We start from the raw sequence: 12,810 nt of genomic DNA on the forward strand, positions 1-12,810 counted from the left end.
TCACCTCAAAAATAAAATGACATCTCAACCCCCAAACCAGCAAATGTTGATGTGTGTTAGTATCAATCCACTATTTTGCATTTTAATAAGCACTTAATGATCTGATGCAGTGATGCAGGTGGTTTGGGATTTCACATTGAGAAAAACTAATCAAACCCCAAAAGAAGAGACACTGCCCTAGGACGTCCTAGGCTGCCCAGCTGCAGTGGAATTAGCCCTGTACATTATTATGCAGAGCGGTGTCAGTGCCTCTCCTACAAAGGCCTGCCAGGAATAAGAAAGGAGGGTCCATTTCTCAGTCATATAGCTTATAATCCTTGTTCCCTTATTTACACAAAACCAGCCAAAGCTTTAAAAGACTGCTTCAAAGAGCCCGGTTAGATTCTCCCACAGATCTCCACTCTCCCTCTTTGGGGTGGGAAAGAGTTGGTTTTGTTTTTTTTCTAGTTACATAAGTGAAGAGCACAACACATAGTAGGTATTCAATGAAGGCACATTAAAAAGCTCCAATCAGTGTAATGAGCTGGGAGCAGGGGGCCGAGCAGGAAGAGGCAGCGTTGTTCTCTGAGCCCCATGGAGCACTCGCAGCTTCCCCATCTCCTCTGCAGCACTTACTGCATTACACTGCAATTTCCCTTCCGATGTCTGTCTCACACAAGCGCCGTAAAAGAGTTCATTAGCCATCGCCCTTGGCTTTTCCCTCTTCCTCATCCCAACACTATTTCTAAACATCTTTATGAGATGTAACTGACATACAATAAACTGCACATTTAAAATGTACAATTTTGTAAGTTTTGACATATGCACACACACCTGAAACCATCACAGTCAAGATTATAAACATATCCATCACCCCCAAGAGTTTCCCAGCATCCATCTCTCCTTCCTGCCCCTTCCCCTCCCTTTACACAGACAGCCACTGATGTGTTCTTTATCACTATAGATTAGTCTGTATTTTCCAAAATTGTATATGAATGAAATCATGCAGTATGAACACTTTTTATAAATCTGGTCTCTCCCTCAGCATCGTCGAGATTATTCGTGTCATTTTGTGGATCGCAGTCCATTCCTTCGGCTGCACGGTAATGCCGCAGTTTGCCTGTCCATTGACCTGCTGGTGAACATGCAACTCGTTTCCAGTTTGTGACTCTTACAAACAAAGCTGCGATAAACACCACTGTGTGAGTCTTTGCGTGCCACTTGAAACTAGTACACAGTAATATTGAGTGTAAACTGTAAGGGAAAAATTTTAACAAGACTTCGTGTGCCCACAAGCCTTCATTTCTCTTGGGTTAGCAGAGTGGAATGGCTGGACCACATGGTGGGTATGCGTTTAACTTATAAAGACCCAGCCATATCGTTTTCAAAGTAGTTGTGCCATTTTTTCACTCTTACCAGCGGTGTATGAAAATTTCAGTAGCTCCACATCCTTACCAACAGTTGAGATGGCCAGTCTTTTTCATATTTGGCATTTTAATAGGGGTGCCAACATTATTTCAACCTTTTGAATTGGTTAGCACCCATATGGTTTAATTTTTTTTTTTTTTTTTAGTTAAAGGTATATAATGAAAAGCCTCACTCCCATCTCTGTCTCCTTACACCACTCCACAACCACTTTTATGGCTATGTCATGTATTCTTCTAGAATTCTTTAATCAAATACTAATGAATATCCTTGGTTTTCCTGTTCTTCTACACAAAAGGCACCATACTAAGTACACTGTTCTGAACATTTTCTTATTTTTCATTTAAAGAATATTTTGGCCTTGGCTGGTGTGGCTCAGTTTGTTGGCTGTTGTCCTGCAGACTGAAAGGTCACTGGTTTGATTCCCCATCAGGGTACATGCCTGGGTTGTGGGTTCTGTTCTAGGTCAAGGTGCATGCAGGAGGCAACTGATTAGTGTTTCTCTCTCACATCAGTGATTCTCTCCCTCTCTCTCTCTCTTTTTTTTTCCCTTCTCTGTCTCTAGAATCAGTAAGAGAAAAACAATATTTTGGAGAGCTTTCTCATTCTTTATTACAGCCACACAGTATTGTACAGATGTACTAAGATTTATGCTCCCAATTCCCTATTGATGAACATATGGGTTACTTCTAATCTTTTCCTTTTATGAACAACGTTGCAGTGAACAGACTTATATACAGTGTTTCTCATGAGTGCAAATTTATCTGTGGGAATCATCCCTGGAAGTAGGAATGGTAATTTTTAATTTTGATGATATTGCCAAAGTAACCCTATAGGAGTTGTACCAGTTTACACCCTCACGATCAATAAATTAGTGTTTGCTTCTCCACAGCCCCATACACAGAGTAAAATTAGCAAATGTTTGGAGTTCTGCCAACCTGAAATTTGTATCTGTGTAGCTTTTTTTAAAAAAAGATTTTATTTTATTTTTTATTTATTTGTAGAGAGACAGGAAGGGAGGGAGAAAGAAAAGGAGAGAAACATCAACCGGATGCTGCAAGTCCCAAACCAGGGACCTGGCCGGCAACCCAGGCTTGTGCCCTGACTGGGAATTGAACTGGCAAATCTTTGTTTTGCAGGTCTGTGCTGAATCCATTGAGCTACATCAGCTGGGGCTGAACTGTTTTCATATCCTCCCTGTCTGTAAACTCTCTCACCTCTAGGCCTTTGCATTAGCTGTTCCCTCTTTGAGGAACCGTCTTTATTTGCTTGCCTTCCACTCATCCTTCAGATTTCATCTCAGACATCACTGCCAGCAGGAAGCCTTCCCTGACCACAGTAGAGGAGACTGGGTGTTTCCATAACACCCTATACTGCCCTAGTATCAGCAATAAGCACACTGTATTATGATTATCTGTTTGCTCTTCTGTCTTTCCTATTGGGTAGACTGAATTCCATGAGGGCAGGGATTGAGCTTGCTTCTCCACTACTGTTTCCCTAATGCCTGTCCCAGGGCCTGGCACATGATAAGATGCTCAATAAATAGTTGTTAAATTAATTCAGAAAATGATGTTGATAAATGACTAAATGAACATCTCACCTCTTTGGGAGACCCCAGAGAATGAAGAGAACAAAAAGGCTCCTGATTCCTATCCAAAAAAGTGGGCTAGTTGCTAATTAATCCTACCTACCAGAGAAAGCAGTGAGTGGCAACCCCTTCCATTTCTGTTGGTAATCCCAGGTCCTGGGGGAATAAGCAAAATATCTAACAGTTTGTAGAGGAGGTACTGACCAATCTGAGGGCAGCTTGCCTTAGCTAGGTTCTGAAGAATTCCTTGGTGTTAGGAGTTAATTAACCCTTTAGTCACTGAACTATGGAGAAATCCTGAGGGGGTGGGGGATTCCAGTAGAGGGCTAGAGCAGAGGGGCAGATACTTGGGGAGAGGTTTGGGGTCAATGGCTTTTTACCATCCAGTACAAGTATCTGAATATTTAATGCCTGACAGGGCCTGAGTAGAAGTTACTACTTGATCATCAGCTCCGCCCCCTTCCCCCAGGCCTCCCCAGGCTCCCTTTGCTCTTTGCTCCCTCAAAGAGCCTCTAGATTTAGAGCTGGAGGTGACACAAGGATTGTGTGACTTGGGGGGCAGGTGATGAAATGCAGACCCTTGGGAGGCAATGGATTAAAAACACCATAAAGAGATTAGACAATGTAAACAGATGAGAAAAAATGCTTGTAAAGTCAAGCGAATCTGAGTTTGAATACTGGCTCTGTAGCTGTGTAATTTAGTTCAGCTCCTTAACCTCTCTGAAACACAGTTCCCTTACTTGTACCTTTCCTCAGAGTCCAATAGGGACATTAAATAAAAATATCTGTAAGGTCACTGGCACAGTATCAGATTCATACACAGAAAGGAATACAGGGGAGCTGAATCAATGAGGACCAAAGTCAGTTAGTTGGTGACAGAGTAGGACCGGAACTAGGAACCATCTCCCATACTCTCATTGACATGGGCTGCGAGAGTCAACACAGTTCCAGGGTCCCCACCTGAGGAATCAGAGGGACAAGTAAGGGAAATTCCTTTCTCAGTTTCACTCCTTTACATTCTGAGGCCCTAAGCGTAGGATAAGGGTAGGGATAGATTAGTGACCTCTCTTTCCAGCTTCAGGTTTTAGGCTGAATTTAGCTTAAGATCTGATTTGGAAAAGTTACGATACAGGGAAAAAGATTTGCCTGATCTGATCTCCAAAGATTTATTCACTCACTTATTCACCAAGTGCCGATTGCAAAGGCCCTGGGGATAACAGTACAAATAAACAAACAAACAAAAAACAAAACCCCAAAAGAGACTTTTCCAAACTATGGGTCCTGAGTTGTTAGTGGGATGCGAAATCACAACCAGAATTGAAAAATAAATAAAGAAATAGGAGAGAAGGAAAACTACCAGTATATTCATTGTATATGGAAGGATAAGTACTAGGTTATACAAGTTTGCTTCAGTTACATATGTTTATAAATGTGTATATGCTGGGTAATGATTTAGAGTGAATTACTGTGGATTCTGCTGAAAAAATTTTACAAGCTCCTACCCTAGCAGGTAAACTTCAGGACAGCAATGGCGTTATTTCCTTTTAGGACAATGCCTGGCATTGGTAAGTAATCTACAAATAAATGTCTGTAGATTACAACATTGAATGAATGTCTAACACTGTGCCTGCCTTCAAGAAGGACAAAGTCAGACTTCCTGTCAAGATGGAGGTGTAGGTAAACACACTTCACCTCCTCATGCAACCACAGAAAGAATCATAACTAGACTTCAAGATGAATAACAGCCAGAACCACCAGAAAACTGAGCTGTATGGAAGTCCAAGAACCAAGGCTTTAAAGAAGACACATTCATCTAGACAGGTGCCTTTTCTACGATAGGCCATACTACTAAGAGAAGACAGGGAGTCAGAGCAGCTCTACCTAAATGCACAGAAACAAACACTGGGAGGCTGCCAAACCGAGAGATATAGAAATATGGCTCAATTGAAGGAACACAACAGAGCCCCAGAAAAAGAACTGAATGAAACAGAGATAACCAACCTATCAGAGGCAGAATTCAAAACACTGGTAATCAGGATGCTCAAAGAACTCACTGAGTGCGGCAAGAAAATAAAAAAGACCCAGGAAGAAAAGAAGGTTACACTAGGTGAAATAAAGGAAAACCAACCTACAGTGGAGGGGGTGAAGCCGAGATTTAAATAAATGATTTGGAGCATGAGGAAGAAATAAGCCTTCAACCACAACAGCAATAAGAAAAAAGAACTAAAAAAAAAAAATGGGAGAGTATAAGAAACCTCTGGAACATCTTCAAAGGCACCAACATCTGAATCACAGGGATGTCAGAAGAAGAAGAAGAGCAAGAAATCAAAATTTTATTTGAAAAAATAATGAAAGAAAATTTTCCTAGTTTGGTGAAGGAAATAGACATGCAAGTCTAGGGAGCACAGAGAGTCCTAAGTTGGACCCAAAGACAGCCACACCAAGACACATCATAATTAAAATGCCAAAAGTTAAAGATAAAGGATGTTAAAAGCAGCAAGAGAAAATTACAGAGCTACCTACAAAGGTGTTCCCGTAAGACCGTCAGCTCATTTCTCCAAAGTAAGTTTGCAGGCAAGAAAGGGCTGGTAAGAAGTATTCAAAGTGATGAAAAGCAAGGACCTACAACCAAGATTATTCTATCCAGCAAAGCTATCATTTAGAAATGAAAGGCAGATAAAGTACTTCCCAGACAAGGTAATCATCATCACCAAGCCATTATTACATGAAATGTTGAAGGAAATTATCTAAGAAAAAAAGATCAAAACTATGAACATTAAAATGGCAACAAATTCACAACAATCAACAACTGAATCTAAAAAACAACAAAACACCCCAAAACAAACAAAAAACTAAATAAACAACTAGAACAGGAACAGAATCACAGAAATAGAGATCACATGGAGGGTTATCAGCTGGGAGGGGAAGGGGGAGAATGCAGGAAAAGATGCAGGGATTAAGAAGCACAATTGGTAGGTACAAAATAGTCAGAGGGAGGTTAAGAACAGTACAGGAAATGGAGAAGCCAAAGAACTTATGTGTACGACCCGTGGATATGAACTAAGGGGAGGGGAAGATTGCTGGAGGGAATGGGGTTATCAGGCAGAGAAAGCAAAGGGGGAATAATTGGGATGACTGTAATAGCGTAATCAAAATACATTTAGAAAGAAGAACAGCACTGGCTGGTGTAGCTCAGTGGATTGAGCATGGGCCTGAGAACCAAAGGGTCACTGGTTTGATTCCCAGTCAGGCCACATGCCTGGGTTGCGGGCCAGGTCTTCAGTGTGGGGTGCTCAAGAAGCAACCACACACTGATTCCCTCCCTCTCTTTCTCCTTCCCTTCCTCTCTCTCTAAAAATAAATGTAAAAATCTCTCAAAAATAAATGTAAAAATAAATAAATAAATAAGAACAGAGTCCAAAATACAGGAAAAGATAAATATCAGAGGCTGTATAATTCAAGTATTTTAGCCTGAACCAAATTAATAAAGCAAATATACTGAAAAGAGAAAAAAATACCTAAAAGATGTTCAAAAACAAAAACTCTTGGAAATTGGACTTTTAGAATATTTTAGTCACGATAGGCAATATGATGTGTAAGAAAAACAAACCCCAGAGCAAAACAAAAACACCAACTTGGGAGCTTGGGCGCCAGGACACAAGACCTGCTTCTGTAACCAGTTCACCGTGTGACTTGGGACCAGCTCTTTACTTACTTTTCCCATTTGAAAAACAGGGCTGCTCAGACAATACTTGCCTGATGGCGCTTGTGAAGACCCCTTGAAACCATGCATTCTAAGGGTGCTCATACAATACTGGAGACAAAAGTGAAAGCTGAAGTCAGTAGGGGTCTTTTTAGTGGTTTAATTACTTAATTAATCAACAAATGTTTATCAGGTTTCTAAAGTTTACTGAGGGCTTTTCTTTCCAAAGCTTTCCCTTTTCCAATCCTTTTCTAACACCATTCTTATTACATACAATATAGAAGGCAAACTCCATCAGAAAATAGTGGTGAGCTGTCTTGTTCTTTCCCTCTGTTCTTGCACATAACAAGCTCTCAGCAGCTATTTTAAAATGATGGGAGGAAAAAACTTATTTGCTGTCCTAAAGGACAGCATCTTCGCCCTAAAGGGCAATTAAGTTACAGGCAAAGTGATACAAAGAGAAAATATACACAAGGCACTGTACGGGTCACCTGTAAGGAGAGCCAAAGGAAGGGCAGGGCCACAGGCACTCCCTGGGTACCACGAGCGTGCCACTTCTAGTGCTAGCTGTTGTGGAGGACACAACACAGTGCGTCCTTGGTTTTGGTGAGGAAGACAAGCGACACAGAAATAAACACTGACAGCCTGCCTGCGGAACAGACAAGACAGCGAAGATTTGACTGACAGTCTAATTCAGGAAAGATGTGAGCTGAACTGGCAAATATTTACGGAGCTGAGGCTTAAGATGGGCTTGGTAGGAACGCGTGATAGATCAAGGTTTAAGGAGCACATTCTAGGTAGTTAGATAAATCATTGAAATCTATGCCCCTCGTGGAAAGGCTGTCAAGGTAAGGTGACCTTGAGCTGATGCGTGTAGGTGGAAAAGATTCTGGGAAAGAGTTTAATGGTTCTGCCTCTGCCGCAGAGAAAAGGTCCAGTTCTGAGATAATACCTGTACACGTACATATCTGGTTTTCCGCTAGTCGAAGGACACGGGTGGAGGGTAACAGTGCAACTTCGAGCGGGTGGGGCCAACGCGAGTGGGCGGAATCACGCGGGCCCTCCCTTTAGCTACTGGAGGCCTGGCAAAGGGGCGGGGTTTCCGGCGGCAGCGGCATTTGGGCGTGAGGTGACGCTAGAGGACAAATCGGCACGTGACACGGAAGTGACTACGAACAGGAAGAGGACGAAAAAAATAACCGTCCGCGACGCCGAGCCGAACCGGACCCGCAGCCACCATGAACAGCAAAGGCAAGGACAGGGGTGGGCTGAAGCCGACGGGGGGAAAGTAGTGCTGCCCGCAGCGAGCGGGCTTGGAGCCCAGGGACTCCTAACGCCAGCTTGGGGCAAGCTTCGGCGTCCTCCTCGGCCGGCTGCAGCCCCAAGGGCTGTGCCGGACGCCTCCGTCATCCTCGTATTACGGCTGCTCGCTCCCTCCCGGCCCTTTCCCCCTTCAACTCTGTGGCGCAGTTTGGCGCTGTGGACTCGGGCGGAGGGGGGGTTGATTGCAGTGGGGGGGGGGAGGTTTGTCATGATGGGCATCTGCAGAAGCAAATAGGGAGCTAGAACAGGGATTTGGGTAGGCCAATGGGGAGTCAGCAGAGGCGGGGCTCCGCGCTCAGAAACCTTAGGCTAGCCCGGGGTTTAACTAGTAAGGTGCGGGTGCTGGTGGGCGGGCCAGGGCCTGAAGGGTCACGTTCCCCTTCCTTCGCTGGCGGCAGAACACGTTGTGCCTTTTACTGTCAAGACGATCCTTCACCCTCTGTCCGGTCGTAGAATTCGCTTCCACCATTCACTCATTCTTTTAATTTGAAGTCGACCGTGGGTGGACATCTTTGAGACAGCCACCGTTACTCACGAGGTCTTGGCTGGTTACAACCAGGCCTGTGGAGACTATCCAGAGCAGAGGTAGAGTGCAGGGTGCACCCATAAAACATGGGCTTGAACTTGTGCATTCTGGAAGGAACTCGGGCCCAGCAAGACTTTCCACTTCCACCAATGTACTAATGGGAAGAGCAGCTTTGCTGTCCAGTTGGAATCTAGCATTTTCAGCGATAAGGGTGCAGAGAGAATGCTTATTTACTTGGCTCCTCCAGGGCAGTCTGTTTTTGCAAATCCCCTTCTGCTTACTCCCTCTAAGTAAACTATCCAATGTGCTCTCCTTCATTTTGGTGGCTCGGTATGATAGGCAGCATGCATTTATTCTCGTCTTCCAGGTCAATATCCAACGCAGCCAACCTACCCTGTGCAGCCTCCTGGGAATCCAGTGTACCCTCAGACCTTGCATCTTCCTCAGGCTCCACCCTATACTGATGCTCCACCTGCCTACTCAGAGGTGCTTCCAGTTTACTAGACTTAAAATTGTTGAGAACAAGTTGGATCACATTTTCAGTCCTTAGCGAAGTCTGACTCCATAGATTCATGAACAGAAGAGAGTACTCACATGAATAATCTAAAACAGAATATATTTCCTCAGTGTCTGTTGGGTTCAGAATGCACTGATTATTTTTACATTATTTGGTACAGGCTGAGATTAAGATGAATTTGTGTTCTTGAGTCTGATGTAAGCTGTAGCAGGAAGGGATTTAGGAGAATATAGAGCCATAGGGGAAAAGCAATTTATATAATTCATAGATTGTAATCTGCACAGAGATTTAAGAATGACTCATCAAAGAGGAAACAGGAATGAAGTCTAAAATAGAAATGTCATCAAGTAACATTTTGTTCTCCTGCCTTTTCTAGCTCTATCGTCCGAGCTTTGTGCACCCAGGGGCTGCCACAGTCCCCACCATGTCAGCTGCATTTCCTGGCGCCTCACTGTATCTCCCCATGGCCCAGTCTGTGGCTGTTGGACCTTTAGGTTCCACAATCCCTATGGCTTATTATCCAGTTGGCCCCATTTACCCACCTGGTTCAACAGTGCTGGTGGAAGGAGGGTATGATCCAGGTGCCAGGTTTGGAGCTGGGGCTACTGCTGGCAACATTCCTGTGAGTATGGCTTTGTCAGAAAAAACTCAGCCCTTGTGCATTTAAACTTTCTGAAATGACTATATTTTCATCCTTTCCCCATCTTTGGATAATAGTTGATTTTAGTGCAACAAATGACACCCACTAGTCAGGCAGAAAGCAGCTGAGAGGGCCTGTGAACTGTGGCAGGACAGTAGCATCTGGAACCTTTACTGGGGTCTGAGTTAACCAGATTCCTTTGTTTTCTTGCCCTAGGTGTCTTGCCTGCTGCTTTTCCAGTTCACTTTGGTACAGTGAACTGGTCTGGTAACATTTATTTATTCCATAGAATTGACTTAATATTTGCCACCAGCATGGCATTATATTAGGAGCTATGATGATTAAAAAAATGCATAATCTCTTTTAAGTAGCATTTAGGAAGATACTAGGAATTTTACGTCTCCTGTTTAGTTTCCCTCTGTATGGGATTTAGAGCCCAAACGGTCCTTGCTGAGCTTTAAGGCCTATCTGCTTACCATCTGTCAGAGATGAGGCAGGAACAGTATAGCTAGGTAGTCCTTTGGTTATCCCACAGTCATCTGAAAACTACTGAGGGACCCTGTGGTATAGGGCTGTGGGCCTGGCACGTGATCCGTTTTTGGAATGTGGGTAGGAAATCACTGAAGATGCCAGTGGGTCTAGACTACCCATATTCAGAAGGTATCTGTAGGCTTAATCTTGAAACTAGAACCCTTTGAATAAGTGGTGTCCCCTTTTCTCTTTGTATCTGTGGGTTCATAGATCTGCTTTAGAACCCAGATTGCTGGCATACTGTCTCCTAAAAGATGCAGTTAGTCAGCACATTGCCATCTTCCTTGCAAGGTCTTCTATTTCACCTGTATCTGTTTCCCTCAAATCAGCTGCTTTGTGCCCAGTCTTGTCTTTTCCTTTCAGCCTCCACCTCCAGGATGTCCTCCGAATGCTGCTCAGCTTGCAGTCATGCAGGGAGCCAATGTCCTCATAACTCAGCGGAAGGGGAACTTCTTCATGGGTGGCACAGATGGTGGCTATACCATCTGGTGAAGAACCAAGGCCACCTCTGTGCCGGGAAAGACATCGCATACCTTCAGCACTTCTCACAATGTAACTGCTTTAGTCATATTAACCTGAAGTTGCAGTTTAAGACACATGTTGTTGGGGTGTCTTTCTGGTGCCCAAACTTTCAGGCACTTTTCAAACTTAATAAGGAACCATGTAATGGTAGCAGTACCTCCCTAAAGCATTTTGAGGTAAGGGAGGTATCCATTCATAAAATGAATGTGGGTGAAGCAGCCCTAAGGATCTTCCTTTCATTCCTCTGGAGTAGTACTGTACCATACTGGTCTTTGCTTTTAGTAATAAAACATCAAATTAGGTTTGGAGGGAACTTTGATCTTCCTAAGAATTAAAGTTGCCAAATTATTCTGATTGGTCTTTAATCTCCTTTAAGTCTTTGATTTGTATTACTTGTTATAAATGCATTAGTTGTCTGCCTTTTCTTTTCCATCCTTGTCCCACATTCCACCCTTAAACTGTCTTCCATTCCCTCCCACCATCTCCACTGAATCAAGGGTGCAGGACAGAAAGCCAGTCAGACTAATTTCCTTCTCTCCTTGCACTTCTCCCCACTTGTCATCTTTTAACTAGTCTTTCAGAAGGATCCTCTGAAACTCCCTCTGTGCCCAAGCACAGACCCCATTACTTCTGCTTATGCATCTCCTCAGGCAAAAGGGGAGGGTACCTTTGGACCCGCCTCCTAGGTTGTCTCTTCATACATGAACCAAATCCAAATTTGCTTTTGGTGCCAGAAAAACTGAGCTTGTTTGAATAACGCATAGTAACAAACTGTACCGTTAACAACAGTTTGTTTACAATGTGTGTGTGGGCAGGGGGCAGTGAGGAGGATGCATTTCACAAGCCTAATGACTTCAGAGCCAAAATTAAGGGGAGTTTTCAGATCAAAAATTGGTCACCATTTATTGTTTGAGTGTCTGATGCAGCCACTCACAGCTCCCAAGAATTCCTCAGCTGGGTTAATGGGGTCCTATTGTGAACGCCTCACTGCAAAATGACTCCAGTCCAGTGAAATCTCATTAGGGTTAAGATTATTTCAGGGATCCTTAATATTTTAATTTTTCAGCAATTGGAGTTTATTTTATTTTATAATTTCAGTTCATCTAAATTGTGTTCTGTACATGTGATGTTTGACTGTACCATTGACTGTTATGGAAGTTCAGCGTTGTATGTCTCTCTCTACACTGTGGTGCACTTAACTTGTGGATTTTTTTATACTAAAAATGTAGAATAAAGACTATTTTGAAGATTTGAATAAAGTGATGAAGTTGCATTACACCTCACTTCAAGGATTCTTTAATCAGCTTGTTTTTAGATTTATTCTGTTTATATCTTTTATATCTCACCAAGAATTCAGATTGGTGGTACTGCCATTTTTTAAAAAAATGAAGTCTTTGAAATAAATGCAGCAGGACAAGGCTAAGATTGGATCATTCTTAGTTCCACCCAAGATATTTAATTTTCTTCACTTTAGTTCCTAAGCTTTCAGATTTTTTAAAAAATTTATTTTTAAAAATTGAGTTTAGGGGGAGAGAAAGAAACATTGATTTGTTGTTCCACTTATTTATGCATTCATTGGTTGATCCTTGTATGTGCCCTGATGGGGGTAAACCTGCAGCCTTGGTGTACTGGGATGACTCTAATCAACTGTGCTACCTGGCCAGGGCAGATTCTTAAAAGTCTGTTATGCCAGAGGAATTCAGAATATGAACTTAGAAGTAAGGGCATGAGCCCTGGCCAGGTGGCTCAGTTGGAGCATTGCCTTGTACCCCAAATGGCTGAGGCTTCAATTCCTGGTGACAACACATACCTAGATTGTGGGTTTGTTTTCCATTTGGGGCACATATGAGAGGCAACCAACCTATATTTCTCTCTTAACATCAATGTTTCTCTGTCTTTGAACCTGACTTTTGAAAAAAAATTGATTCTCCTAACTCTTGCCCTAAAGTTTGAACTTGAAGAACATGTTTTTAGTATAACAGTTCGTGTGAGTTCAGGATGACCTTCAGTTCCTCCAAAGTTCCATGTGAAATACTGAAAACTGGAAGCTAGCTTG

The 12,810-nt window shown here is 43.0% G+C and overlaps 1 protein-coding gene across 1 annotated transcript; it reads left to right on the forward strand.

Moving 5' to 3' along the window:
* Nucleotides 1-7,838: 7,838 nt before the first annotated feature.
* DAZAP2 (DAZ associated protein 2) lies at nt 7,839-10,918 on the forward strand. Its single transcript, XM_037137081.2, has 4 exons — nt 7,839-7,946; nt 8,912-9,030; nt 9,438-9,683; nt 10,596-10,918. The coding sequence occupies exons 1-4, from the start codon at nt 7,934-7,936 to the stop codon at nt 10,722-10,724; spliced, it is 507 nt and encodes a 168-aa protein (XP_036992976.1). The 5' UTR covers nt 7,839-7,933; the 3' UTR covers nt 10,725-10,918.
* The last annotated feature ends 1,892 nt before the right edge of the window (nt 10,919-12,810 follow it).

The sequence above is a fragment of the Artibeus jamaicensis genome, unplaced genomic scaffold (assembly GCF_021234435.1).
Source record: "Artibeus jamaicensis isolate MK-2021 breed Jamaican fruit bat unplaced genomic scaffold, CSHL_Jam_final contig_233, whole genome shotgun sequence".
NCBI classification, from domain to species: Eukaryota; Metazoa; Chordata; class Mammalia; order Chiroptera; family Phyllostomidae; genus Artibeus; species Artibeus jamaicensis.